Here is a 27,168-nt window from a genome sequence, read left to right on the forward strand (position 1 = left end):
CCTCCCCGATACCCACCCGGCACATCGTTCCCCCCGCCCCGGTACCCACCGCGGCGCACACCCGGGCCCCCCCACCCGGCACCCGCCCCCGGGTACCCCCACCCGGGCACCCCTACCCGGGTACCCCCAAAAGGTACCCCCACCCCGGCACCCCCACACGGGCACCCCTAAAAGGTACCCCCACCCCGGGCCCCCCCACCCGGGGACCCTTCCCCCCCCGGCACCCCCACCGGGTACCCCCACCCGGGCACCCCTAAAAGGTACCCCCACCCAGCCACCCCCCTACCCGGGTACGCCCACCCAGCCACCCCCCCACCTGGGCCCCCCCACCCGGCACCCCGCACCCCGGTACCCCCAAAGGGTACCCCCACCCGGGGACCCCCACTCGGGGACCCCCACCCAGGCACCCCCCCGGCACCCCTCCCCGGGCACCCCACCCCGCTACCCCCACCCGGGGACCCCTACCCCGGGCACCCTCACCCCGGGACCCCCCACCCTGCACCCCCCCCCCCAGGCACCCCACCCCGGACCCCCCACCCGGCTGCTGAGCCCTGGCGAGGAGCCTGTTTGTACCGGGGGGGGGAGGGTGTCAGTGACAGGGACCACCCAGGGCACTCTGAGGGTTTTGGCCGCCGCCGGGACCCCTTTTGGGTCGGAAAACGTCTAAACCCTCATCCCTCTTTTGCACGCCCCCCCACTCCCCCCCCGCGGTGGCAGCAGCGGGGCAGGGCGCGCTGCGCCTTTAAGAAGCGCGGGCCTGCCCGGCCGCGCAGTGCACGCTGGGAGCTGTAGTTCCTGAGGGAGCCGCCTCCCGCGGCCGCCCGCCGGGTCCGGACTACAAATCCCAGCAGGCCTTGCGGGCAGGCGGCCATGGCGGCGGAATGGAGCGTCCTCCTCCTCACCTGCCAGCGCGGCGGCTCCGTCGCCGCTTTCCAGCGAGGCAAGCGGCGGGGTTGGCGTCCCCATAACCCCCTCCCGGGGTCGGGACGGGGGGTGTCAGCCCCTCAACGCCGCCGGCCTGTCGCTTGGCAGAGCTGGAGGCCCGGCGGCTGCGGGGGAGCCTGGGCCCGCGGCCCCCCGGCCTGCTCCTGGCTGTGGAAGACCCCTGGGCCCGGCTGGGCAGCGGCGGGGCCACCCTCAACGCCCTGCTGGTGGCTGCCGAGCACCTCAGCGCCCGGGCGGGCTGCACGGTGAGGGGAGAACGGGCCGGCAAGGTCTGCTGGGTCCGGGGGTGGCTGGCCCGTCCCCTTGGCCGCCCCCTGCTCTGGCTTCCCGAAGGGGGAGGGAGGTGGCAGCCTCTGGAGGGGCGGGGGAGGCTGGGAGCAGAAGGGGGGGGGTGTCCCATGTCCCCTGCCTGTCCCACCCACCCCCCTGCCTGTCCCATGTCCCCTGCCTGTCCCACCCATCCCCCTGCCTGTCCCACCCACCCCCCTGCCTGTCCCATGTCCCCTGCCTGTCCCACCCACCCCCCCTGCCTGTCCCACCCACCCCCCTGCCTGTCCCACCCCCCCCCCTGCCTGTCCCACCCACCCACCTGCCTGTCCCATATCCCCTGCCTGTCCCATGTCCCCTGCCTGTCCCACCCACCCCCCTGCCTGTCCCCTGCTGTGGTTTCCCAGGGGGACAGGGGGGTGGCAGCCTCCGGAGGGGTCGGGGGAGGCTGGGAGCAGGAGGGGGGGAGGCTGTCCCCTGTCCCCTGCCTGTCCCTTGTCTGTCCCACCCACCCCCCTGCCTGTCCCATGTCCCCTGCCTGTCCCATGTCCCCTGCCTGTCCCACCCACCCCCCTGCCTGTCCCACCCCCCTGCCTGTCCCACCCCCCTGCCTGTCCCACCCCCCTGCCTGTCCCACCCACCCCCCTGCCTGTCCCCTGCTGTGGTTTCCCAGGGGGACAGTGAGGTGGCAGCCTCCGGAGGGGTCAGGGGAGGCTGGGAGCAGGAGGGGGGGTGGGTGTCCCATGTCCCCTGCCTGTCCCATGTCCCCTGCCTGTCCCCTGTCCCCTGACTGTCCCTGCTCTCCCCTGCCAGGTGGTGAGCGCCGATGTCCTGCGGGACGCCCGCATCCTCATCCTGCACACGGTGAGAGCTCCCCCAGCCCAGCCCCGGGGTCCCTCTGTCACCTGGCTGGCACTCAGAGCCATCCCCCACCCTCTCCCTCCCTGTGACCCCCCCCCTCCCCCTCCTGCCAGGGCCGTGACTTCTCCTTCGATGACTGTGGCCGGGCCTTCACCTGCCTGCCCATGGAGGAGCCTGGTGCCCCAGCTGAAGCTCTGGTCTGCAACCTGGACAGTTTGCTGTGGACCATGACACACCGGGTCTGTGTGGCCAGCAGGACGGGGCCCTGGGCTTGTGGGGGGTGGGTTTGACTCCTCCTGAAGCCTTTGGGGTGCCTTCAGCAGGGTGGGAAGGGTGCTGGGTGCCCTGTGAGGGACGAGCTCCTTCCATGCCATCCCTGGGCACGTGGACCTTTCTCTCAGCAGCTCTGCGTGGGTTCCCCACCTGGGGTGTGGGTCTGCAGCACTGACATGCTCCTCACCGTGCCCTCAGCACCAGGTGAGTGGTGCCAGCCTTGCCTCCAGCTCCCACTCTGACTCAGGAGAGGGGGCAGAGATGGGTCTGTGGTGGAGTTGTGCTCCCCTGAAGGTGACATCACTGACCCGCCTCGTGCCTGCAGCACCATGGCAGAGGTTGGACGCTGCTGTCACTGCCTCTGGGCCCATTTTTGGGGCAGTTAATTCCCAGTGTGGGTTATGTGCACTGCCCCAGTGGCCACTGATCTTCTGTCCCTCTCCACAGGGATCAACTGGGAGAACTTCCAGGGTGTCAGGGTGATCGCAGTGCCCGGCAGCCAGACGTATGCCAGGAACCACGGGGTCTACCTCACTGATGAGCAGGTTGGTAGCAGCTCCCCATTCAAGGGACATCCCTTGGAGGTGCAGGGGTCCCCCTCTTTGGGTGCCAAGATCCCAGCCCTGCCATGGCTGCTTGGCTTGGGGCTCCCCAGAGAGCTCCTCGGGGTGGTCTTGTTCTCAGGGGCTGGTGCACAACATCATCTACAAAGGCACAGAGGCCCAGATCCAGGAGTGTGCAGGACCTGATGGCACTGTCCCGCTGGTATGGCATGACTCAGGGGTTGGTGGCCCTGTCCCTCATGTCACCACAGCTGCAGCCTCAGCCCTGCTGTGCCCTGGCAGGTCTGTGGGGTGGTTTTCTTCTCCTCGGATGCCGCCGAGCAGCTTCTGGCCACCCACGTCATCCCTCCTCTGGATGCCTGCACCTACATGGGGCTGGACTCAGGGGCACCACCCATCCAGGTGACAGCCCCTCTGTGAGGGGACAGGACCTCTCTCCCCACCCATCCAGGTGACAGCCCCTCTGTGAGGGGACAGGACCTCTGTCCCCATGGGCGCTGCTGCTGCTGGGGCCTGTTTGCCCAGATTTGGGTGGGAGAGGTGTGTGTATGAGGGGGGAGGTGGGTCAGGGTGGCTGCACCCAACATGTCCCTTCTCTCTCCAGCTCTCCCTCTTCTTTGACATCGTGCTGTGCATGGCAGGGGGGGTGACAGAGGAGGAGTTTGTGAAGGGTGGGGGTGACACCAGCGTGAGGAGCGCCCGCTCCGTGCTCTGGAGCGCCCTGCGCCCCTTCCCTCTCAGCATGGGTGAGTGACACGGGTGCCACCACCCATCCCTGAGCCCCCTTCCCCTGCCTGGGGAGGGCTGGGCTGCTCAGGGCCTGGAATCTGGCTTTTTCTCCCTGCAACTGGGCGGGGGGAAATGGTCTCCAGGTCTTCTCTGCCCCCCCCCTTTGGAGCAGGGAGGTGTTCAGCCTGGCTGCCCCGGGTTCAGGTGGGTGTCGGGCAGGGCTGTGTTTGCCACGGGTGGGCTGAACCAGCTCTCCTGTCCCCCCCAGCCTGCATCCCCCAGGCCTCCTATGACTACCTGACCACCTCTGCCAGCGACCACATCTGCAGCCTGACGCTCCTGCCCAGCTCTGCCAGCCACCTCCACTTCTGCAAAGCAGCCCATTCCCACGTGGATGTAAGTCCTTCCATCCCCAGCCTCGCTTCACCTGTGGTTGGTGGTTTTTATTTTGGGGGGGTGATTGCTCCAGGGCTGTGTGGCCAGACCCTGGCCCCACCTGCCTCTGTGGCCCTCGGCAGCAGCCCTGTCTCCTGGAGGATGGCTCTTCTGTCACCAACTGCCTGCTGGAAGGATCTGTGAAGCTGGCAGCTGGCAGTGTCATCCAGCACTGTCACCTCCAGGTAAGTGGCTGGGGTGGGGGTGACCCCGAGTTCTCAGTGCACCGAATGGGGCAGCAGGGTGAGGTGGCCCTGGCTGGGATGGGGCCTGTGAGATTTGGGGTCTCCTTCCTCTTCCTCGACTGCCTCTTGGCTGGTGCTGGGGACCTTGGTGGCTGTCACCCTCCCTCGGAAAGGGGAGGAGGCTGTCATTGCTGGGCTGTCCCTCCCTTGGGGACCAGGGCAGACTCTCTCCTTGGGGCCTGTGAGCCCTGGAGGCTGTCACCTCAACTTCTGCAGCCCTGTGACAAAGCAAAGCATGTCCCTCTGGCTCCTGCTGCCCCCAGCTTGTGTCCTGGGGTGGGGTCCACTTCCCAGGTTGGGGTCTGGCTGTGGTTTGGGGTCTGCTCTGGTGCTGGCAGTGCCACTCGGGGGCCCTGCTGCCTCTTCCTCAGGGTCCCCTGGAGATTGGTCCAGGCTGCCTCCTCTCGGGCCTCTCTGTGGACTCCTCAGTGGCCCTGCAGGGCTGTCCCCTGCGTGACCTGGTCCTGCAAGGCCACCACGTCCGGCTGCGCCACCTGCCCTGCCGCGTCTTCACGCTCACCGGCCGCCTCGACGACTGGCAGGTACAGGGCAGGTGAGGTGACAGGGGGTCCCTCCTTCCCCACGGAGCCCAGGTGTCACCAGCCCCTCCATCCCCCTGCAGAGCCCTGCTGAAGAGGCCACCTACCTGAACCTGCCCTGGCCCGAGTTCTTCCATCGCACGGGCATACGGTAGGTGCCACGTGCCAGGATGGGACCAGGAGACCCAACTGGGGTGGCTACACCCATCCTGTGTCCCACCTGGGAGGTGTCCTGAAGCCCCGGGGTGGTGCTGACAGGCTGTGCCCCCTCCCCTTCATCAGGGAAGGGGACCTTTGGGACACTGAGATGCCGCCGAGGAGCCGCTGCCTGCTGAACGCCCGGCTGTTCCCGGTGCTGCACGCCCACCAGGCGCTGGAGCTGCAGGACGTGCTGTGGCTACTGGCCCCAGAAGCAGTGGCCAGCAAGCAGTTGGCACGTTGGCGGGGGGCCTGGCGCATGTCCTGGCAGGAACTTCTGCCCTGCCTGGACAAAGAGGCTGAGCTGGGTGCCCGTCAGGACCTCTTCTTCCTGCAGGGCCAGCAGAAGGTGCGGCGGGTGCTGCTGGGGCGCCAGGACAGCAGCCTCCTGCCCCTGGCCCGCAGTGCTGTCCACCAGGGCTACCACCAGGCCATGCTGGGCACGCTGGACCAGGGTTAGCTGGACTTGAGTGAGCTCTATCTTGTGTCTCTGGGGCTGTTGGGTGCTCTCCAACCCCTTCTGGTAACTCCTGGCTGCAGGAAGCCACGGGGGGGCGGTTCCAAAAACCCAGGGAGCAGGTTTGGTCTCTTCATCCACTTCACCCTCCCAGGAGAAGATAAAAGGGGAACGAGGAAAGGAGACACGAAGGTTGGAAGTTAGAACAGGGAAGGGACAGGAATGGGATGAGGAACAAATCTATCCAAAACCTGATCTCAATGATCACAAAGTGTCCTGGGGGTCCCTTGTGACCCAGTCGACTCAGGAAGAGGGTCTGTGGCTCTTCCCAGCACCCAGTGGATCTGAACTCTACCAAGCACATGCTGGGTCCCTTCCCAAGACCTCCAAGTGCAGCAAAGCAGGAAGGGAGGGGGGGGATCCTCCTGGCTTTATAATTATAGAGTGTGGTAGGAAATGGGAGGGAATCTTCACCCTTCCTGGATCCCTCTGGGTCCTAAACACTCTCTCTAGGTCCTGCCATCTGGCACCGTGCAACGACCCTGTGTCCCCCACCAACCAGCTGCACCCTCAGGGCTAAGTGTGGGCACGAGCTGTGGCTTGAGGTGACCTGCTGGGGCTTTGCAGCCTCCATCCTTCTGTTTTCCAGTGGCTTCCACAGCGGGGGACGCGGGGGTGGCGGCGCGGGCGCTGGCCTGCGTGGCCGAGGTGCTGGGCTGCATGGCACGGGGGGCAGGAGGCCTGCGGAGCGGCCCGGCTGCCAACGGGGAGTGGGCCTCAGCTTTCAGGCTCCTGGAGAGTGGGGACGTGGCAGGTGGGGTCCAGGAGCTGGCCAGAGAGAGGCAGAAGTGGATGAGCAGGTGAGGAAAGGGTCGGGGGAACCGGCAGCCGCGCGGCGGGGAAACCGGGAGCTCCGACATCCCGCTCTTCCCAGCCCGGTTCTGCTGGTGAGAGCAGCTCGGCACTACGAGGGGGCCCAGCAGATCCTCGTCAGGCAGGCAGTGATGTCCTCCTGCCAGTTTGTCACCGTGGAGCAGGCTGAGATGCCACCCTTGGGGCACTGGGTGCAGGTGGCTTGTCCGGCTCGCCTGGATCTCTCCGGTGAGCACCTGCGTCCTCCTCCAACCAGATATCATCCCCGTCCCGCTGCCCGCCGTGGGGCTGGGAAAGGAAAGGAGGGGGTGCTGACTTGTCCTCCTTGGCAGGTGGCTGGAGTGACACCCCCCCCATCACCTACGAGCACGGGGGGGCTGTGGTGGACGTGGCCGTGCTGGTGGACGGGCGCCGGCCCATCGGGGCGCGGGTGCGGCGCATCGGGCACCCCGAGCTGCGCCTGCTCAGCCTGGGCGGGACGGCGGGGAGCCCCGCGGTGGCCCGGCTGGTGTGCCAGGAGCTGCAGCACCTGCAGGATTACTGCCAGCCACACGCACCTGGTGAGCTGTCCCCTCGGTGTCCTCACCCTGGGGAGTCCTTCTTGTGGAGCCCTTTCTGGGGGTGATGTAGGATGAGGGCACCAGGTGAGCTGTCCCCTTGGTGTCCTTGCCCTGGGGAGTCCTTCTTGTGGAGCCCTTTCTGGGGGTGATGTAGGATGAGGGCACCAGGTGAGCTGTCCCCTTGGTGTCCTTGCCCTGGGGAGTCCTTCTTGTGGAGCCCTTTCTGGGGGAGATGGGATGAGGGCACCAGGTGAGCTGTCCCCTTGGTGTCCTCTCCTGGGGAGTCCTTCTTGTGGAGCCCTTTCTGGGGGTGATGTAGGATGAGGGCACCAGGTGAGCTGTCCCCTTGGTGTCCTTGCCCTGGGGAGTCCTTCTTGTGGAGCCCTTTCTGGGGGAGATGGGATGAGGCCACCAGGTGAGCTGTCCCCTTGGTGTCCTCTCCTGGGGAGTCCTTCTTGTGGAGCCCTTTCTGGGGGTGATGTAGGATGAGGGCACCAGGTGAGCTGTCCCCTTGGTGTCCTCACCTGCTAGCTCTTTTTGTTTCCAGGAGCTTTGCTCAAAGCTGCCTTCATCTGCACCCAGGTCGTGCAGTTCCCCTCGCACAAGCCCCTGCGGGCCCAGCTGCTGGAGAACTTTGGGGGTGGGTTTGAGGTGCACACCTGGTCCGAGCTGCCCCATGGCTCTGGCCTCGGTGAGTCTGTAGGGAAAGGGCTGGGGAGCCTCTTACTGGTGCTGGGGAGCCTCTTACTGGTGCTGGGGAGCCTCTTACTGGTGCGGGGGAGCCTCTTACTGGTGCGGGGGAGCCCCTCACTGGTGCTGGGGAGCCTCCACTGGTGCTGGGGAGTCCCTTCCTGGTGCCGGGCAGTCCCGTCCTGCTGCCAGCACCAGGATGGGGTCTCCAGGTGTCCCCCTCAAGTGCCCCAGTCCCACCAGTGCTCCCTGCAGGCACCAGCAGCATCCTGGCAGGAGCAGTGATGGCCTCGCTGTACCGGGCGGCCGGCAGGGCCGCCAGCACCGAGTCCCTGATCCATGCTGTGCTGCACCTGGAGCAGCGTCTCACCACAGGTACAAGCCAGGGGTGGGGGGGGGACACATCAGCCAACCCCCAGGGGTGGGGAGGGTGTCCCAGTGGTGGCTGAGGACCCTCTGCCCTCCAGGTGGTGGATGGCAGGACCAGGTGGGTGGGCTGGTGCCCGGCATCAAGATCGGGAGGTCGAAGGCTCAGCTGCCCCTCAGGGTGGAGGTGGAGAAGATCCCAGTGCCTGATGGTTTTATCCAGACCCTCAATGATCACTTGCTGCTGGTGTACACGGGGAAGACTCGTCTGGCCCGAAACCTTCTCCAGGTAACCCCTGGGTGCTGCCCCCTGCTCCCCACCACAGCCTTTCCCTGTCCCTGTGGCTGGGGCAGAGCTTTGCCACCCCAAGGGGAGCTGGCACCAAAGGCTGAGGGGGCAGCACTGCCTCCCTGGGTGCTGCTGGTGCCAGGAGGAGGTGGAGGACGATGATGACAGGGATGTTCTTGGCCTCTGGCAGGACGTGGTGAGGAACTGGTATGCCAGGCTGCCCTCTGCTGTGGAAAACACCCACGCGCTGGTGAGCAACGCCGAGGAGTGTGCCCAGGCCTTGAGGCAAGGTGTGAGCCCCCTGCCCTGTGCCCTTGAACCACTGCAGAACCACTGACTTCCCTGGGGAGAGAGGTCTGGAGGGGTGGGAAAAGGTTGTGGGGTGCAGGCTCTTGCAGCTGCAGAAGCCTCAAGTCCTCTCCTCAAAACCTGGGCACGCACCCCAAAATTCAGGCTTGAACAAAGACTTGAAGGAAGGGGAGGGGGGTTAGACATGGTGAGTCTGGTTGATTTTTCTGCCAGGCACCTGTAATGGGGCTGGGGGCTCTGCCTTGTCTGGGTCCTGGCTTCATTTGGCCTTTGAGCTGTGGAAGGGAAGATGGAGCATCAAAACCATCCAGTTCTCCCCCTGTGGAGGATTAGACAATAAACAACATGACCGGGCTGGGAGGAACTGGGTAGAGAAGGTGGAATTGAACTTGGGCTGAGCAGGAGAGCCCATATTTCCTGATTTCCCTCAGGCAAGTAGTTTGGGATGTCCTCTCCACCACAGGTAACCTGCCACTCCTTGGCAAGTGTCTGGACAGCTACTGGCAGCAGAAGAAGTGCATGGCCCCCGGGTGCGAGCCGCTGGCTGTGGGGCGCATGATGGAGGTTCTTCAGCCCCACGTCCACGGGCAGTGCCTGGCAGGGGCTGGTGGTGGTGGCTTCCTCTATGTCCTGACCAGAGCTCCCCGGCAGAAAGAGGCTTTGCACCAAATCCTAGCAAAAACTGAGGTGAGATGTGAGCTCCTGAGGTGTTGGCTGTTGTAGCCGGAGCCATCGTGCCCCACCACGGGTGGGGTGAGATTGGTTGTTGTCCCTCTTGCTTGGAAGTGAGGACAGGTCCCTCACTGGCCCCTGCCCCAGCCTGGAACTCTTTTTTTAATTATTATTTTCCAGGGACTGGGAAACTTCAGCATCCACAGCATTGAAGTAGACACAGGTGGTTTCTCTGTGGAAGTTGTGGGACGTGATCTGGAGGACGGTTCTCACCCTGAAGAAGATGTGGCCGTGTGAAGGCCTCCAGCCCTGGCCAGTTCCTGGATGATAAGCAGGGCAGGGGAGGGAGCAGCCAGCTGCCTTTCCATGCAGGACACTCCAGAGCTCTTCCAGTAGGTGCCTTAGGTCTTGATGTGACCTTTTTGTGCTGCTACTTGCCCCGTAAGCCACAGAAGCTGCAGAAGCTGTGATGAGCTGGGCAGGCAAAACCATCCCTGAAGGGTGGCCTTGCTGGAAGGACAGTTTGCTGGGGCCTCCAGGCTGATTTTTGGAGTTTCACTCTGGTTTTCATGGTTCCCCAAAGGGCAAGGAGTAGTATTCGTGGTGCTGCCTCTAGCAGGACCTTTCCTGCTCTTCCACCCATTCATGGAATGCTCCAAGGATGCACCTTGTGTGTGGAATCCAGTCCCTGTCCCATACTGAGAGACTGTTTCTGCAGAGAGTTCCTGGTCTTCACAGTCTTTTTGAATAAAAACCTTGTTCCCAGTTTGTCCCTGTGCCTTGCAGGGCTCCTCCCTCCCCATGAGGGCCCAGAACTGTGGAGGCAAAGCTCCTCCAGGGGTGGGAAAGGCAGGAGGACCCCCATGAAGGAGCTGGTCATCATCCTCCACAGCCTTGAGGGCAACAGGGGAGTGCTGCTGCAGAAGGAGGTCGAGCTGGGGTGGAGGGAACAGAATGATCCTCTTGCTGATGTGGCACAGGGTGGAAGAGGAGGAGTGGAGCTGAGCTCTTGACCTGCACCTCTCCAGCCCCCTCTGGGCCCACGGACACAGGCAGCACCCAAGGTGGCTGCTCAGCCAGGCCAGGTTTATTTACAGGTAATGTACAGGGACAGCAGGAACACAGCCCTGCTTTTGCAAGGGTTTTTGCCCCCAGGAAACCATCCCTTTTCTACAGAATAGTCCCTATTGGGTGGGGGGACCCATCAAGAAGTTTCACCACCAGGAGAAGCAGGGCTCAGGGTGTGCAGGACTCCCAGCAGCTGAGCCTTGAGAAGGTGGCAGGGAAGGAAGGTGGCTGCAGGCAGAGCTCTCTGCAGCCCCACAGCCTTCACCCCAGCACACAGCTCCAGAGCTTCCCTGCCTCCCATCCAGGCAGCAGGATGGAGTGGGGAGCTGCAGCAGCTTGTGGGGAGCTGCAGCAGCTTGTGCCTCAGCCCAGCAGGTGTTTCCAGAAACAGTGTCACAACTGTTCCCAACCTGAGCTCCTCCAGCTGCCTTATTGCTGCTCCCACCAAAGGACGGCGGCTCTTCTTCCCAAGCCCAGGAGACAAAAAACAAGCCCTTTGCTCCCAGGAACAGCAAAAGGGCAGCCACCAACCCATGCTGTGCAGGCTCCAGGGACTGCAGCTGGGAGCTCCAACCATCCTGCTGGGACCTCCAACCATCCTGCTGGGAGCTCCAGCCAACTAGAGGCGCAGGCGCTTGATGTCCTCGCTGCGGAAGTCGATCCGGAGAGCCAGGACCTGCCGGACCTCGGCGGGGGTCAGACGCCAGGTGAGAGGGCCAGAGTTGGGACCCCAGTAATCCAGGATCTCTGTCACCTGGAGAAAGATTTAGACCTGTTGGAGAGGGTCCAGAGGAGGCCACGGAGATGCTGGGAGGGCTGGAGCAGCTCTGCTCTGGAGCCAGGCTGGGAGAGTTGGGGTGTTCAGCCTGGAGAAGAGAAGGCTCCAGGGAGACCTTAGAGCACCTTCCAGTGCCTGAAGGGGCTCCAGGAAAGCTGGGGAGGGACTTGGGACAAGGGCAGGGAGGGAGAGGACAAGGGGGAATGGATTAAAACTGGAAGAGGGAGGCTGAGGTTGGACATGAGGAGGAAATTCTTTGGTGTGAGGGTGGTGAGAGCCTGGCCCAGGTTGCCCAGGGAAGCTGTGGCTGCCCCATCCCTGGCAGTGTTGAAGGGCAGGTTGGATGGGGCTTGGAGCAACCTGGGCTGGTGGGAGGTGTCCCTGCCCATGCAGGGGGGCTGGAACTAGATGGTCTTGAAGGTCCCTTCCAACCTTCATTCTGTGATTCTATTCTATGAATTCTGGTTTTCTTTCTTTTTCCCCTGCCTTCAAGAGGAAAGCTGCAGCAAACAACTCAGCACCAACCACCCTGGCAGCTGAGTTCCCACTGTGTCCCTGGTCACAGTGTTCCCTGCCCCTAAGCCCTGCAGGCAAACACCCATCAGGCAACTTTTCCAGCTTCTCCATACCCCAGAGGTGTGACAACATCAGTAAATCCATGAGGAATGCAGCTGGGGCTCCTGCAGTCCCCAAGAGTAGCTCACCCTTTCCAGATTGAGGATGGTGGCCATCTGGGAAAGACGGGCAAACTTGTCACGGATGGTCCAGGTGGTGACTGTGGTGAGATAAGCTATGAGGGACCTCAGCTCCTTGTCAAACTGCAGACCACCAAGCTGTGGGAACCAAGGAAGCTCCATCAACCCTCCAAGCCACACAGACAATGTGATGGGGAGGGAGGGGGAACAGGGAGGAGGTCTGTGAGCATCACCCTGGAGGTGGTCAGAAGGTGTGTAGATGTGGTGCTGAGGGACATGGGTTAGGTCTGGACTTGGTAGGGTTGGGTTAATGGTTGGACTGGATGATCTCAAAGGTCTTTTCCAAGCAGAATAATTCTGTGATTTTTGTGATGCAGGCTCCTTCCAGCCCCATCACAAAATGCACCTTCTCTCCATGTGGGCTAATGGAAGGTCTCCCTGCGCTGGCCAATGGTGGTGGCAGAGCTTCTCTGAGGGGAACATCTGCCCCTGCCCTGTCCCACCTCTTGGTGGGTAAGGAGGGTTTCATGGTGGAGGGTTTGCAGTCCAGCCAGGGACTGCACAGGGTCGAGTGTTTTGCTCACCCTGCTGAAGGTGGATTTGAGCAGCACTTTCTCCAGTTCGATGGCGATGAGACTGGTCATGAGGCCAGTGAGGGTGTCATAAATCACAGGAGACAGCCCAGCCTGGAAGCAGAAACCTGTGTCATTCTTGTCAAGAAAAACAAAGCACAGGGCCACAAAACCCAAGCCTGTGAGAGCTTTCAAAGAAGGACCCATCACTCCCATGCTCAGCAAGTGGAAAGCACTTACAGAAGCCATCCAGGTATGTCGGGCCTGCAAGGAGGCTTTGGGAATTGCAGAAGGGGGTGATGGATCTCTGAGAGCCTCACAAGGCACCAGAGGACATCTCTGCCACTCCCCTGGGCAGGGGAAGGTTTGGGAGATGCCATGTCCCTCTCTCTCTCTCTCACCTTGAACTCTGCCATCTGCTGCTCCAGGTTGACGATGAACTGCTGGACCCAGGGATCGTTGGCTTCGTAGTCGCTGAACTCCTCCTGATGGTGAGAGACAAGGAGGGTCATTCCTGGGGCTGCTGCCAACAGCCCAGGGGACAGGGAGGGTGGGCCCTCCTGGAGGAGCATTTCACTCCTGTTTTCTGCCCCTTTCCAGGCTGGGATGCAGAGCAAGTTCTGGGTATTTTCCTGCTGCTCTGTGGCAAGGGAAGAGGGGAGGAGCGAGGGGAACGAGGCAGCTCTGGCTGTGCAGAGGATGGGGAACCTGGGAGCCCTCAGCCTCACCTCCTCGATGTTGTGGGACACAGAGAGGAAGAGGTTGATCCAAGGCTTCACCTGGGGTTTGATGGCTGTGCTGTTCAGCTCATTGAGACCTTCCTGAGGGGGACAGGAAGAGGACAGGAGGGTGACTGAGCACAGCGCGTGGCCAAGGACACACAACCTGTACAGCTGGGCCACCCTGATGCTGCCTCATGCCCTCACTGCAAAGCTGGGGACACTGCCCCACAGGCTTGAAGGGGACACTGACCCACAGGCCTGCAAGGGAAACTGACCCACAGACTTGCTGGAGGGCCCTGAGGACCCCATGACAACAAGGATTGTTGTCCCAGAAGCTGCTGTTGTGCTGCCCCTGTAGCCTGGGCTGAAGGTCTCAAGCTTTTCCAGCCCTGCCCACACAGCTCCAGAGGTTTCCTGGCATGTAGCAAGGCCTTCAGTTCCCATCCCACCAGGGTAGGAAAGGATGCAAACACCAGGCTCTCCACTCAGTGCCAGCCAGCAGGACACTGTGATTGGCCTCAACCTCCCACCTCCAGTGCAGAAGCTAAAAGGAGGATAAAAGCTGTAACCACAGTGAGTTTCCTGAATTAATCATCACCCCAGCATCTCCTCTGAGCAGCAGGGGGTCAGCAAAGGCTGCTCCAGAGCTCCCTGAAAGCCCCCTCCTGCCAACCACCCCCTCTGGCTCTCAGCAAGATGTCAAGAAAGCTCACCCAGCATGAAACTGCTCAGGTACTGAGGCTGCCTGGCAATTGATGAAGGCTTTTTGTGGTGTTGTGTTTTTTTTTTTTAAACTAAAATTGGCATTTCTGAGCAGGCCCTGCTGGCAACTGCCCTTTTACAAGGCAAAGCCAATGTGTGTGTGACTCGGGCAGTGCAGAAGCTTGCTGCTCAGCCTCTTGATTGCTTCACAGCCAGGTTTCATTCTGCACTAGCACCAGAGTGGAGTTTCAGTCCTCACTGATGAGCTCTTTGGGTTTGATATGACCACAGGCCTCGAGAGGCTTTGCTGGCAGTTCCAGTCTGGTACCTGCACCTGGCTGCAGAGAACTGCAAAGCCAAACAGAAAATGGTCTGGCCCCCTCTGTGAAGTACAAAGCTGGTGAAAAAGACTCTCTTTTGCTTGCTTTTGTTGCACAGGTGTCAGGCCTTCCTGCTCCTCTCCATGCCATGGACCACAGTGAGATGCTTTCCATCCCAGAAGACAGGCTGGGAGAGTTGGGGTGCTCAGCCTGGAGAAGAGAAGGCTCCAGGGAGACCTTAGAGCAGCTTCCAGTGCCTGAAGGGGCTCCAGGAAAGCTGGGGAGGGACTTGGGACAAGGTCAGGGAGGGAGAGGACAAGGGTGAAAGGTTCAAAACTGAAGGAGGGAGATTGAGGTTGGACATGAGGAGGAAATTCTTTGGTGTGAGGGTGGTGAGAGCCTGGCCCAGGTTGCCCAGGGAAGCTGTGGCTGCCCCATCCCTGGCAGTGTTGAAGGGCAGGTTGGATGGGGCTTGGGGCAACCTGGGCTGGTGGGAGGTGTCCCTGCCCATGCAGAGGGGTTGGATCTAGATGATCTTGAAGGTCCCTTCCAACCCAGACCATTCTCTTATTCTATGATTCTGAGATTTGAGGGCAACAGGCATCAGGAAGCCACATGAGACAGTGGATTTAGCCAGAGAGCCTTCTGCCTCATGCTGGGGAGTATTTCCACTTGGGAAAGGAGGAGAAATGGGGAGTTTCCTGATGACTTCTCTAACCCAGGTCCCAGGGAAGCAGCAGACCTCCTTGTGGGATGGGTCTGGCCATCCCAAGCTCTTCTCTGCCCATCTTCAGTGCTACCCAGCCAGGTGCTCCGGACAACTCAACTATGCTCTGTGCCAAGAGGGAGAGTGGAGGAGGTGGAAATGCTATGAATATTTCTTCTCCTGAAGCTGCTGACCCAACTAGGACTCCGTGCTGAGTGAGAACAAACAGAGCAAGGTTCCTTCTGACCCTGCTTCCATAAAACATGCAGCCACCAGCTGGCGTGCCTGTGCCACCAGGCTGGATCTGTTCCCCTGCCTTCCCCTGCTGATTTTTCTCCCTCCCCCCTGCAACTCCTGGAGCCAGATGTGACCCAAGCCTTGGGTTGACATGATTCCTGCCTGAGCTGTTCCTGAAGACACAGCCAGGCTGTGTTGGGAGACCAGCAGGAGGCTGGCAAGACACTCACCTGCAGCAGGTCACGGAATTTGTTGGAGACGGCGGCCATGTCCGAGAGGCAACTGTCAATCTTGGCCTGGGCCTGTTCCCCACCAAAGCCCTGGCTGAGCAGTTTGCTGCAGTCACTCTGCAGGGAAAAGATCCATCAGGAACTGAAGAACCCCAACAGCTCCTCAACCTTCTTCTTGCTCAGCTCTGGTTGCCCACCAGGCTAGGAGAGGTGCCCCTGTGGAGGCACAGAGGGTGCCGGTTGCAGCTGGGGAGCAGGCAGCAGGAATGGGAACCAGAGGCTGCCCAGGGAACCACAACCCCTCTGGGATGCAGTTTATTCCACTGGATCCCAGTCTGTGCCAGGCTGGTCAAGCTGGAGGAAGTGGTTTTTCCAGCTGCTGCTGATGTATCAGCTGGGAGATTGCTCTGCCAGCTCAGAATGGTTTCCCCAAGACTGTGGTGGGGGGGGGGGGGGCAAAGACCTTGGGAATTTGGGCAGAGAGAATTCCAGATTTTGTATCTGACTCCCCCAAAGAAAGGATATTACAGAAAAAAAAAAAGAACCCCATCAGTAAAGAACACAAGGAGCACCTCCAAAGTCTTCTTTAGGGTCATGATGTTTTCACTGCAGACTTCCACGTTGTTTAAGGTCACCTGGCAGAAACAAAGCACAACAAAACAAGGAGAATTGGTTGGGATTTCCCAGCAACCTCATCCCCAAATCCCTCTTTTTCTTCTCCCTCTCCAGGCTGACAGGCCAATATTTTAAGGGCACAAAGATGCTGCTGTGTGATCAAAGCCCTGCAGGTTCAGGGAGCTGAGCCACAGTACCAGAGCTCACCTGCTGCACCTGCTACAAAAGGTGAGTGAAGTTTATTCCCTGATTGCCCCTCATCATTCTGTCCACAAACTTGCAGCAAAACCCCCACCTGGGGGTGCTTGGTGGAAGACAGGATGGACCTCCCTATTTTCTGTGACAATGAGCCCAGCCCAGGAGTGGCTGGAGGTGCTGGTGTCAAGGTTGTGGGAAGGGAAGCAGGGGAGGCAGGAAGGGATTTGCACCCAGGGAGGAGGAACTGGCACCTCTCCTGCCAGGTGGGAACTGTCCTCCTTCCACCTGCTGAAGCAGAACTAAATGCCAGGCTAAGGCTGCAGACAGGGAAATGGGGAACTCCAGGCCATTTTAAGGACTTCCAAGAGATGCAGAAACCTGCGACCAGGAATTTAAGGGAACACAAGAGCTCAGTCCCTCCTGCTCCTCAGGACTTCCACTGCACCAGGAGAGAAAGCAACAAAGGGAGATCTTTTCCACAGTGTAAGGTCTGTGGAGCATCCCACCATGGGGTGGGGTGTGTTATGGTGCAGAAGACAGGAGGAACAGCCCTTCAAATGCTCTCCAAGGGGTCTCTGATGCTCACTGCCACGTTGGGGCCTGCTCAGGCAGGTGGAGAGCTGCAGAACTGCTGTTAGGAGAAGGCAACAGGAGGATCTTGCAGGCCAAGCACAGCAAACAACTCTGCTCTGGTGAGAACTCTTTGATCTGATGAATAAGAGTGAAGGAGACCTGAGCTTGGACCAGGGAAGTTTCTCATCTAGAGGAAGATGTGGATGAGACACTGTCCCACCACCTTTGTGCAGAGCCTGTGAAGAACAGGACTGCTGGACACCTCAAAAGAGCACAGACTGAGGAGGGAATCATGGCAGCAGCCTCAGAGGCTGTCACAGGGTCACACTTGGTCAGGCCTGAGGTGGAAGCCCTACAAACATGAGGTGAGGCAAGAGAAGCTACCAGACATCCAGAGCCAAGCCACCCACCACACCTGAACAGGTTTTCAGCTTCTCTGAATGTGTGACAGTAGCACCAATCCTGTTCCCAAGAGCTCCCCACTGTCTTTCAGAGAATCCCAGACTGGTTTGGGTGGGAAGGGACCTTAAGGATCATTTAGATCCAACCCCTGCATAGGCAGGGACACCTCCCACCAGCCCAGGTTGCTCCAAGCCCCATCCAACCTGCCCTTCAACACTTCCAGGGATGGAGCTTCCACAACTTCCCTGGGCAACCTGTTCCAGTTTCCCTTCCCCACAACTCCTCCTCCACCAGAAGAGCCACCAGACCCACCAGAAAAGCCACCAAACCCACCAGAAAAGACTGCTTGGCCTCATCAGTGCTTTCAATGCCTTTGGTATCAAACTTGCCCTGCTGCAGGCTGCTCTGCATGATGTTCACAGCACTGGTCACTCCTCTCTGGAAGTCCTGGAAGGTGGTGGCTGGAAAGCCCTGCTTCAGCTTGTTGTACAGAACCTCCCTGTGGGGCAAACAGAAGATGCCAGGGCTCAGAATGCTGGAAGCCACAGCAGAGCTGTGCTCTGTGACAAGGGACAGCACTCTGGCTGAGCTGGCACCTGAGCAAAGGAAGTGAAACCCCACAGGGACAAAGGAGAGCAGACAAATGTCTCCTGAGAGCACCCAAAGGACACAAGGATGAAATGAAACCACCACCAGCCAGTTTCTGAGCTTTGGCCCAGATCTTCAGCCACAGTTCCCCACTCCCAGGTTGGGGTGGAAAGCAGGAGCAGGACAATTTCTGCAGGCTCACCCCACCTTCGAGTCACTGAGAATGACAAGGGGTGACTATGTGCCACCAAGCAGGGCAGCACTCCATGGTGACCCCACCCCCTAGGGATTTTGGGCCACAGAGTTGCTTTTCCTCTTTTCTGTTTGTCCTACAAGTGATCACCATTACTGGGAGAAAAGTAGGCCCAGCTCCAGCTTCCCACTCCACACTGGTGCAGCTTCTCACAAGCATCTTCCACAGAGATGACAAACCAGAGGATCAAAGAGTCACAGAATCATAGAATGGTTTGGGTTGGAAGGGACCTTAAAGATCACCTAGATCCAACCCCCTGCATGGGCAGGGACACCTCCCACCAGCCCAGGTTGCTCCAAGCCCCATCCAACCTGCCCTTCAGCACTGCCAGGGATGGGGCAGCCACAGCTTCCCTGGGCAACCTGGGCCAGGGTCTCACCACCCTCACACCAAAGAATTTCCTCCTCATGTCCAACCTCAATCTCCCTCTTCCAGTTTTAATCCCTTCCCCCTTGTCCTCTCCCTCCCTGCCCTTGTCCCAAGCCCCTCCCCAGCTTTCCTGGAGCCCCTTCAGGCACTGGAAGCTGCTCTAAGGTCTCCCTGGAGCCTTCTCTTCTCCAGGCTGAACACCCCAGCCTGTCTTCTGGGATGGAAAGCAGGGAACACAAGGAAGCCCATCTGCCAGCCAACAGTTTGCAGAAGGTGGAGGCACATCCCAAGGAACCTGGTGTGTTTTCTTTACCTGAAGTCAGACTCCAGCTCAGTGGTGGAGTGGTTGATCATGGCACAGAGGCAGTCGATGCTGGAGCTGGACAGAGCACGGCCAATGCATTTCTTGACTATGTAAAACACATCATCCACCATGCTGGAGGTCAGCTGGCCCTTCTCATAGCTGTCCATGGCAACAGCCTGCAAAGAAAGCTCTCTCACTGCCCAGAAGGTGCCCTCAGAGCAGGGAGGCTCAGCTGCCACCCTGAGCTCACCAGGAGCCCATAGACCTGGAAGATCTGGCTCTAGAAGTTACTCAGGAGGACATTTGGAGTCCAAGTTCAGAAACAACCACTTGCTTTTTGAAGCCAAAGGGGATAAAAAAGACCTTCTGAAGAGCTGCAAACCTGCCAGGTTCTCATCTCCCTCCCCAGGGATGCTCAGCAGGGGCCTGTGGAGCAGCAGCCTGAGCCCTACCTTGTTGACAGTCTCCCTCATGAAGTATTCCTCCATGGTGATGTAGTAGCCAATGAGCTCTTGCATGGTGCAGCTCAGCAGGCAGTTGTTGAGGAGCTTGTCCAGATGTTTTTGGTGCTCTGAGGAACACAGAAAAGAACCATCAGCAGGGGCCAAGTGCCAGAAAGCAGCTCCACCCTAATCCTCTTGCTGCCTGTCAGGTGGGCACCCAAAGGACCCAACACCTTCAAAACCCAACCTGGAATAAATCACAGGCCTCAAGTGTGGAGCTGATATTGCTGAGCTGGCTTGGGCAGGTGACAGAAAGTGATTTCCCTGGGCTACCAAAACCCTGAGCCTGTTTTCCCTGTGGCCACCAGGATCTGTGCCTCCAGTGCCCAAAGGGCCCTCCCTGCTTTGGGGACCTCATTCTTTGTGCTCTGCAGTCATTCCTAGTGTTGGTTTCCCTCTTGGAGGGAACACCCAGAGCTGCAATCAGGTTTGAGGAGGCCAGGCTACAGAATCCTCTCCCCCAGGGTGCTCCCAGAGCATCTCTGCAGGTCCCCTGTCACTCTGCTCTGCCACCAACTGAGATGTAGCTCCACTCTGGGCAGCCACAAGGAGCAGAGAACATGTGAGTACTGATGCTCAAGGTGTTACCTTGCTTTACCTCCTCTGAGGCCATGGAGTCCCCCACCTCAAAATCAGATGTGACTCTTCTCTTGATGAACCTCAAGTAGAGCTCACTGCGGGCGTTCATCAGGGTGACTTCTGTCAAAATAGGGTCAAGTTCCCTGGAAGGGACAGAGCAAGGATGAAGGCAACAAGACCACAAAAGGAGAAGCACTAATTGAATTCAGTTCAGTTGTGTGTTCTCTGCTCATTTCTTAGGAGATCAGCACCACCCCTTCCCAACTGTGGCAAAGCACAGCAGAACAAGTGGACTTGTATGTGCAAAGAATGCACATCCTGGCAAGAAATCCTTTATTCCTCATGGACCTGAGAACAACCACGTGAAAAATCACAGCAGGACCCCAAGCAACCTGCTCTCACTTCAGAATCAGCCCTGGTTTGAGTGAGAGGTTGGACAGGAGATGTTTGACAGCCCTTTCCTACCTCAGTTCTGCTCCAATTCTGAGCCCTACGTGGCCAGGGTTAGAAATGTCCCTCCCCAGGTGTGTGCTCCTGTGCACAGATCCATGCCATTCCCTCAAAATGCTGAAGAATCTCTCCAAGCTCAGGAAAGGTGAGAGCAAAAAAAAAAAAAGCACATGATGATGCAGAACAGAGTGTTCAGATCAGAGATGAATGAGGGGAAGGGAAAAAAACCCAACAAACTGCAACATCTGCTGCTTTTTTTTTGTCAGTGTGCACAGAAGAACTTGGAAACCCTGCTCAAAACCTCAGAAGTGGGACCAGGAATTCTTGTATTTCAAGTGGGAGCAGGAATTCTTGTATTTCTTTGATGGATGAAAAAGCAAAAGCTCACAGAGCCTGGGATCCATGCACAGTTGTTGAGAGGAAACAGTAAGTGGATCTTGGAGGAAGAGGACAAGGGGGAAGGGATTAAAACTGGAAGAGGGGAGATTGAGGTTGGACATGAGGAGGAAATTCTTTGGTGTGAGGGTGGTGAGAGCCTGGCCCAGGTTGCCCAGGGAAGCTGTGGCTGCCCCATCCCTGGCAGTGTTGAAGGGCAGGTTGGATGGGGCTTGGAGCAGCCTGGGCTGGTGGGAGGTGTCCCTGCCCATGCAGGGGGTTGGATCTGGATGATCTTGAAGGTCCCTTCCAACCCAAACCATTCCATGATTCTCTATTACTGCTGAATTAATTAGTCCTGCAGGCTAATTGACACATCTTGCTGGAGGAGCCATGCAGTGCCAGAGGGCACTGGGCCTTATTTAAGGGCTCTGCAAATACTGAAGAGAAAAGAAGAAGAGGAAGATGGAAAGAACTTTGGTTCATTACTAAGAACCTGATGTTACAGAGACTCTGCAGCAGCAGCACAGATAAAACAGGAGCCAAAGATTTATTCCTGACTCTCTCACAAATGATCTGCTCTGTTTTGTGGGCTCTGAGGATCCTCCTCTGACCATCAAAAGATAATGGGAACAGGCAATTAAGAGTGTCAGTCCTTCATGGGCAGTGATATCACAGCAATCTTGAGGGTCAAGGCTTTGAAAAGCAATGAGGAAGCAAAATAAAGGTCCAGCAACAGAATCTGCCTTTAGAAAAGGGCAGTGAAGGGCTCCTGACAGTTGAATGTTGTGCTTTAGAAGTCAGAAAGGCTCTGGAAGCCTGGGAGAGTTATCTAAATGCTAAGTAGTGTTAATTAGGGATGAAGAGTGGAAGGTTAGAGAGCAAAAGGAGGTTGTTTGTACCTTGGTTCAATCTTCTCTGCAGAAGAACTTCTCATCATGCTGTTCTGGACTTGCTGGAACTGCAATCACAAAGAAAAAAAGGGGAGTCTTTGCTGGTGAGTTGGAGTTAAGAGCTGCTCCTCATGCTGTAGGCTAAGAAGGTGCTCCTCACCAGGGGGTGACAGGGATGCTCTGCAGGAAGCACTGCCAGAGGAAGGAACTGCACCAGTTCTCCTCTTCCTCCTCAGAGACAGAGCTCAGCCTGCCAGGATGGGTGGTGGGATGAACCCCAAGTGACCATGGGACAGTCACAGCAGCTCTGCTCCTCACAGGCAGGAGCAGAAGGATGTCCTGCAGCCTCACTGCCCTCTTACCTGCCTCTGATAGTCCCTCTCCTTGATGAACTTGTCCACCACTTTCTCCACCTGCTGGTCACACTCCACCTGCAGGTGCTTGATGAGGGTGTAGAGCCTCCCTGGCCCATAGTAGGTCTCCACAATGGGCTGGTGGGTCTCCACAACACGAGCAATCCCTGCAGGGAAGCATAAGAGGGAGACTCCAGCAGGAGTTCCCATCCAGGCTGGACCCAGTAGAGCTAGAAAAGTTGGCAGACAGGACCTAGCAAGGGATTATCCACTCCCTGGATAACCAGTTCAGACTGTCCATCTTCTCTCTAGTGCCTCACAGGAGGCCTGTCACCACCACCCTCCTCACATGGCATCTGCTCTCTGCATATCATCAAACCCCAGACTGGTTTGGGTGGGAAGGGACCTGAAAGATCATCCAGTCCCAACCCCCTGCATGGGCAGGGACACCTCCCACTAGCCCAGGTTGCTCCAAGCCCCATCCAACCTGCCCTTCAACACTGCCAGGGATGGGGCAGCCACAGCTTCCCTGGGCAACCTGGGCCAGGCTCTCACCACCCTCACAGCAAAGAATTTCCTCCTCATGTCTCACCTCAATCTCCCCTCTTCCAGTTTTGATCCCTTCCCCCTTGTCCTCTCCCTCCAAGCCCACAGCTCAGAGGGGAAGAAACTAGAATTTAAAGCATTTAAATGGCTGGACAGTCTCATCCCTGATTATTTCCAATCCATCAGCAGAGGAGAAAGGAAGAACATGGTTACCTTCAAAGAGGAGTGTCAGGGTGTCTGCAAAGATGACAGCAGCTCGTCGGTCACTCATGTCTGTCCCCATGGCCAGCTGCAGGTTCTCCTCTGCTTTGTTGGCCACCTGCAGGACAACAGGACCAGTCAGCTGGTGGCACTCTAAGGTGCTCTTCATCCCATAGGGTGGCCCTCTCTTCCCTATTGAGCCCTGGGCCTTTGGTGGCCTTCCCCCTGCAAGAGACTGTTCAAAGGAAGAAGGATCCTTTCCTCTCTTGTGGAAAACTCAAGGAGAAAGGAGAGGCAGGAACTTGTTCTTCCTCTTTCCAGGCTCCCTTGTGTGAGCTTGAAGCAAAGACAAAGAGCAAGACACAGAAGGAGGAGCCAGCCAGCCCATGGGATCTGTGTTCAGACACCAGAAAGTCCATCCCAGGATGGGAAGGGCAGGGAGAGAGACGAACAAAGGCCAGTGCTGGATTCTAAGATCACAGACTGGTTTGGGTTGGAAGGGACCTTAAAGATCATTTAGATCCAACCCCTGTATGGGCAGGGACACCTCCCACCAGCCCAGGCTGCTCCAAGCCCCGTCCAACCTGCCCTTCAACACTGCCAGGGATGGGGCAGCCACAGCTTCCCTGGGCAACCTGTGCCAGGCTCTCACCACCCTCACAGCAAAGAATTTCCTCCTCATGTCCAACCTCAATCTCCCCTCTTCCAGTTTTAATCCCTTCCCCCTTGTCCTCTCCCTCCCTGCCCTTGTCCCAAGCCCCTCCCCAGCTTCCCTGTAGGCAAGACCACAAGCCAGAGCCAAAATCTCCTTCCACAACATCTCTGGAAGGATGCCCCACATCCTTTGATGTGGAGTTCTGCTTTTCCCTAGGGAGAGTTTTGCTTTTCCCGAGGAAAAGCTGACAGCACATGTCTCAGAACCCATTACCTGCTTGCAGAGGTACTCAGAGAATTTGCTCAGCCCCTCTTCATGTAAACCCAGCAGAGGAAAGATCTTGAAGAACCTTTCCACCTGGGGCAGGTCTCCCTGCTTCGTTGCTGTGTCGAATTTCTCGGTGACAATCGCCTTGAGACGTTGCTCTGCCTCCTGCAGGAGCTTCAGGTTGGCATCAATGATGCCCCCTAATCAGAAGGTCAGAGAAGAAAGGGAGAGGTGAGATCCCCACGTTAGTGCCCTATCAAGAGCTACCCTTTTATCCCTGCAGAGAAACCAGCACTGCACCCCTAAGGTGAGAAGGCAGGAGACAAACTGGAATTCCTGCCTCAGCGTCTTCTGTAGGACAGTGAGGTTTTTGTTTAATTAGTTAAGTTTCCTGTTCCCTCCAGAAATGCAGCTTTCTTGCATGATCTGAGGATTGTGTGCAGTGTTTTGTCAGTCTTTGGACATCCTTGTCACACTGTGCTTCTGTTTGGAGGGGACTAGTGGTGGGATTGAAGCTAATGCAGATGGGAGCTGCGGGGTGAGGATCTGTCAGTGGGCACCAGGAGGCTAAAGGCATCAAGACCCATGGCATTTTAACCCCAGTAAGGGATTAAAACTGGAAGAGGGGAGATTGAGGCTGGACATGAGAAAGAAATGGTTCAGTGTGAGGGTGGTGAGACCCTGGGACAGGTTGCCCAGGGAAGCTGTGGCTGCCCCATCCCTGGCAGTGTTGAAGGGCAGGTTGGATGGGGCTCGGAGCCACCTGGGCTGGTGGGAGGTGGAGACTGGGATCGTATGATCTTCTGCTCCACTGGGCTGAGCCTATCTGCCACGGGAGATGATGGAGCCTGGAATGATCTCCTGGGAAGGTGACTTGAGCCAGGTTCTCCTCCCCAGCAGCACTGACCTTCCTTGCCCTGCCGACTGAGCTCTATCACAGACTTGTCCAGGGACAGGTAGCGGTGGATGTGCGCGGCCGCCTGCTCGTAGTCCTCGTTCCTCAGGGCTGTCTGGACCCCATCCATGCAGAACTTCAGGTCCAGGATGTCATCAGCTCTCTGGATGGCCTGGTAGAGTCGATTCTGCAAGAAGGGCAACCAGTAAGGCTTCCTGCTGGGGCTGGGCCAGGGAGAGAGAGAGAGAGAACTGGGAGGAGAAGACAGGAAGGCGGGGTGGGAAAGGAGGAAGGGACAGCTTGAAGTGATCATTCCCCACATGGTAAAAACCTGCACAAGCAGAACCCCCAAACTCCTTCTAAAGCTCTAAGAACAGCTCCAGAAGATGAACAGCATTCAGCTGTCAAAGCTCAGGCTGCTCTAACAACAGACCCAGGCTCAGAACTCAGATTGCTTTAACCTTACACTGCTTTAACCATCAGGCAGGGACCAGAGACACCAGCACCCACCATCTGGACTGGTTTGTTGTGCTGGGACTTGGTGGGTCTAAGCCCACCAGAAATGTGACAGCCTGGATTCCTGACAACTCCTGGGGGACACTAACCACCTGCACTGTCCTCAGAGCTGCACTAGCTGACCAGACTGCTCACCAACATTAACCTCAGCTTAGAGAGAGAGGACAAGGGGGGAAGGGGTTAAAACTGGAAGAGGGAGATTGAGGTGAGACATGAGGAGGAAATTCTTGAGTGTGAGGGTGTTGAAGTTGAGAGAGTTGGGGGTGTTCAGCCTGGAGAAGAGAAGGCTCCAGGGAGACCTTAGAGCACCTTCCAGTGCCTGAAGGGGCTCCAGGAAAGCTGGGGAGGGGCTTGGGACAAGGGCAGGGAGGGAGAGGACAAGGGGGAAGGGATTAAAACTGGAAGAGGGAGATTGAGGTGAGACATGAGGAGGAAATTCTTTGGTGTGAGGGTGGTGAGAGCCTGGCCCAGGTTGCCCAGGGAAGCTGTGGCTGCCCCATCCCTGGCAGTGTTGAAGGGCAGGTTGGATGGGGCTTGGAGCAACCTGGGCTGCTGGGAGGTGTCCCTGCCCATGCAGGGGGTTGGGACTGGGTGATCTTGAAGGTCCCTTCCCACCCAAACCAGTCTGTGACCCTATGATTATTCCCCATATCCCACCAGGATCTGCAGAGACAAAGGGGGGATGCTGAAGAACCAACCTTTAGATGGAAACCAGGCAGGACTCTTCCCCTTGCCCCCTGCAGCTCCCAGGAGCAGTTACCTTGGCCAGGTCCAGCTGCCGGACTTTGCTGCTGACGTTCTCGGCCAGGCTGCAGGTGAAGGTGATCATCCCTGCCAGCTGCTGGGCATCCCCCTCGATCAGCTGCAGCTTGGGGCTGGACACACAAGCAGATTTGAGTAGCACATTAAGGAGAAGAGGGTCAGTAGAAGCAGGGTGCTTCTTCCCCCAGACCCAAATGCTACATGTCGTTCCCTTCCTGCAGGAGCGAAATCATGGAATCCCAGGCTGGTTTGGGTGGGAAGGGACCTTCAAGATCATCTAGATCCAACCCCCTGCATGGGCAGGGCCACCTCCCACCAGCCCAGGTTGCTCCAAGCCCCATCCAACCTGCCCTTCAACACTGCCAGGGATGGGGCAGCCACAGCTTCCTTGGGCAACCTGGGCCAGGGTCTCACCACCCTCAAAGAATTTCCCCTCAACCACAGAACACCAGCACCCTGCTCACCAACTGAAAAGGCTTTCACTCAGCCCAGCCCAGATCACCCATCTGCCTGCCATCCATCCTCTTGCAAAGGAACAGCAAGACACTCAGAAGTATTTTAATTGCTGGTCATTTCATTGCTCTGAGCAACCTGGGCTGGTGGGAGGTGCCCCTGCCCCTGCAGGGGGTTGGATCTGGAGGAGCTTTATGGTCCCTTCCCACCCAATCTATGATGCTATGATCTACCTGGGAATGAATATGGTTCCCTCACAGCACCGAGGCAGATGTTCCCGTGCCAAAGGTAACCAGGGAGGTACTGAGCAGTGCAGGGAGGCAGAAGGAAGGGCAGAGAGAGAGGGGGGTGGGGAATCACTGACCCCATGCGATGAAGTGCCACCATCTTGTTCTCGATGGTGCTTTGCTGTTCCAGGAGGGCATCCAGCTCTTCCTGCACCACTTTCTGAAAGAGAAGGACGCGCTGAAGCCTGGGGTGCCCTCAGCTCCCCCCATCTTCCCCCCCCTCCCCAGCAACCCCCACCCCTCTGCGAAAGGATGGGGACCACGGGAGACGTGGCAGGGAAAGACCCCGCGCTCACTCTCACCCCAGCAGCTCCTGTCACACCCCCGGAGGTGACCGGAGCAGCGAACACACCCCCCCCCATCCCCCTGGACCCCCCCGCCCCCATCCCCTTGGACCCCCCCCCCTCCCCAGCCCGCTCTGTCGCCGCCCCCCCCCCCCCCAAGGCCCGGCCCCCGGACGGGACCACCCGCCCTCCCCACACCCACACCCACCTCCTCCTCGCACAGCCGGCTGTAAGCGGCCTCCAGGTCCGCCAGCTCGGTGAGCGACCGGATCCGCTCCATGGGGAGCGCGGAGGCGGCGGCGCCATCTCCCCCCCCCGGCGCCGCCATCTTGGGACGGAGCTGACGCGTCAGGCCCGCCGGAAGCCCCTTCGGGGCTGCCCTCGGCACTGCCTGAACGTTTGCGGCCGCTCAGCTCCGCCTGGCAGCCCGGGAGGTTGGTGCTCCTCAGGCGTTCTGCCTTAAAAAGTGGTGGAAATGGGTTTTTTTTGTTTTTGTTTGTTTTTTTTTTGCGAGGCCCTGGTAGGGGGAGCGGCTGAGAGAGCATT

General features: G+C 58.7%; 2 protein-coding genes across 10 annotated transcripts; one reads left to right on the forward strand and one right to left on the reverse strand.

Moving 5' to 3' along the window:
- The first annotated feature begins 782 nt into the window (after nt 1-782).
- FCSK (fucose kinase) lies at nt 783-10,036 on the forward strand. 6 transcript variants are annotated; one of them, XM_051629200.1, is made up of 23 exons: nt 798-940; nt 1,033-1,190; nt 2,026-2,076; nt 2,187-2,312; nt 2,478-2,550; nt 2,794-2,891; nt 3,031-3,111; nt 3,192-3,311; nt 3,514-3,655; nt 3,907-4,034; nt 4,160-4,258; nt 4,690-4,860; nt 4,941-5,008; nt 5,140-5,510; nt 6,162-6,372; nt 6,447-6,613; nt 6,718-6,945; nt 7,493-7,636; nt 7,891-8,010; nt 8,103-8,290; nt 8,481-8,580; nt 9,063-9,286; nt 9,452-10,036. In XM_051629200.1, the coding sequence occupies exons 1-23, from the start codon at nt 871-873 to the stop codon at nt 9,566-9,568; spliced, it is 3,255 nt and encodes a 1,084-aa protein (XP_051485160.1). In that variant the 5' UTR covers nt 798-870; the 3' UTR covers nt 9,569-10,036. The 6 variants fall into 6 exon arrangements, 5 of the variants coding, with proteins under 5 accessions (XP_051485164.1, XP_051485162.1, XP_051485160.1 ...); XM_051629199.1 differs by having other exon boundaries at nt 800-940; nt 4,157-4,258; XR_007890551.1 differs by lacking the exon at nt 9,452-10,036 and having other exon boundaries at nt 783-940; nt 4,157-4,258; nt 8,182-8,290; nt 8,481-8,540; nt 9,063-9,098.
- A 300-nt stretch (nt 10,037-10,336) lies between these two features.
- Nucleotides 10,337-26,964, reverse strand: COG4 (component of oligomeric golgi complex 4). Of its 4 annotated transcripts, XM_051629224.1 has the most exons (19): nt 26,831-26,964; nt 26,416-26,498; nt 25,597-25,711; nt 24,333-24,507; nt 23,432-23,625; nt 22,516-22,621; nt 21,766-21,923; nt 21,413-21,471; nt 19,695-19,828; nt 19,056-19,174; nt 18,613-18,779; nt 17,423-17,588; nt 15,874-15,936; nt 15,302-15,418; nt 13,113-13,205; nt 12,786-12,869; nt 12,397-12,498; nt 11,822-11,950; nt 10,337-11,093 (listed from the first exon to the last, which is right to left on the reverse strand). In XM_051629224.1, exons 1-19 carry the CDS (start codon nt 26,948-26,950, stop codon nt 10,959-10,961), a joined length of 2,319 nt encoding a protein of 772 aa, XP_051485184.1. In that variant the 5' UTR covers nt 26,951-26,964; the 3' UTR covers nt 10,337-10,958. The 4 variants fall into 4 exon arrangements, with proteins under 4 accessions (XP_051485184.1, XP_051485186.1, XP_051485187.1 ...); XM_051629226.1 differs by lacking the exon at nt 13,113-13,205 and having other exon boundaries at nt 26,831-26,952; XM_051629227.1 differs by lacking the exons at nt 25,597-25,711; nt 26,831-26,964 and having other exon boundaries at nt 26,416-26,494.
- Nucleotides 26,965-27,168: the final 204 nt, after the last annotated feature.

Source organism: Apus apus, chromosome 11 (assembly GCF_020740795.1).
Source record: "Apus apus isolate bApuApu2 chromosome 11, bApuApu2.pri.cur, whole genome shotgun sequence".
In the NCBI taxonomy this organism is placed as follows: Eukaryota; Metazoa; Chordata; class Aves; order Apodiformes; family Apodidae; genus Apus; species Apus apus.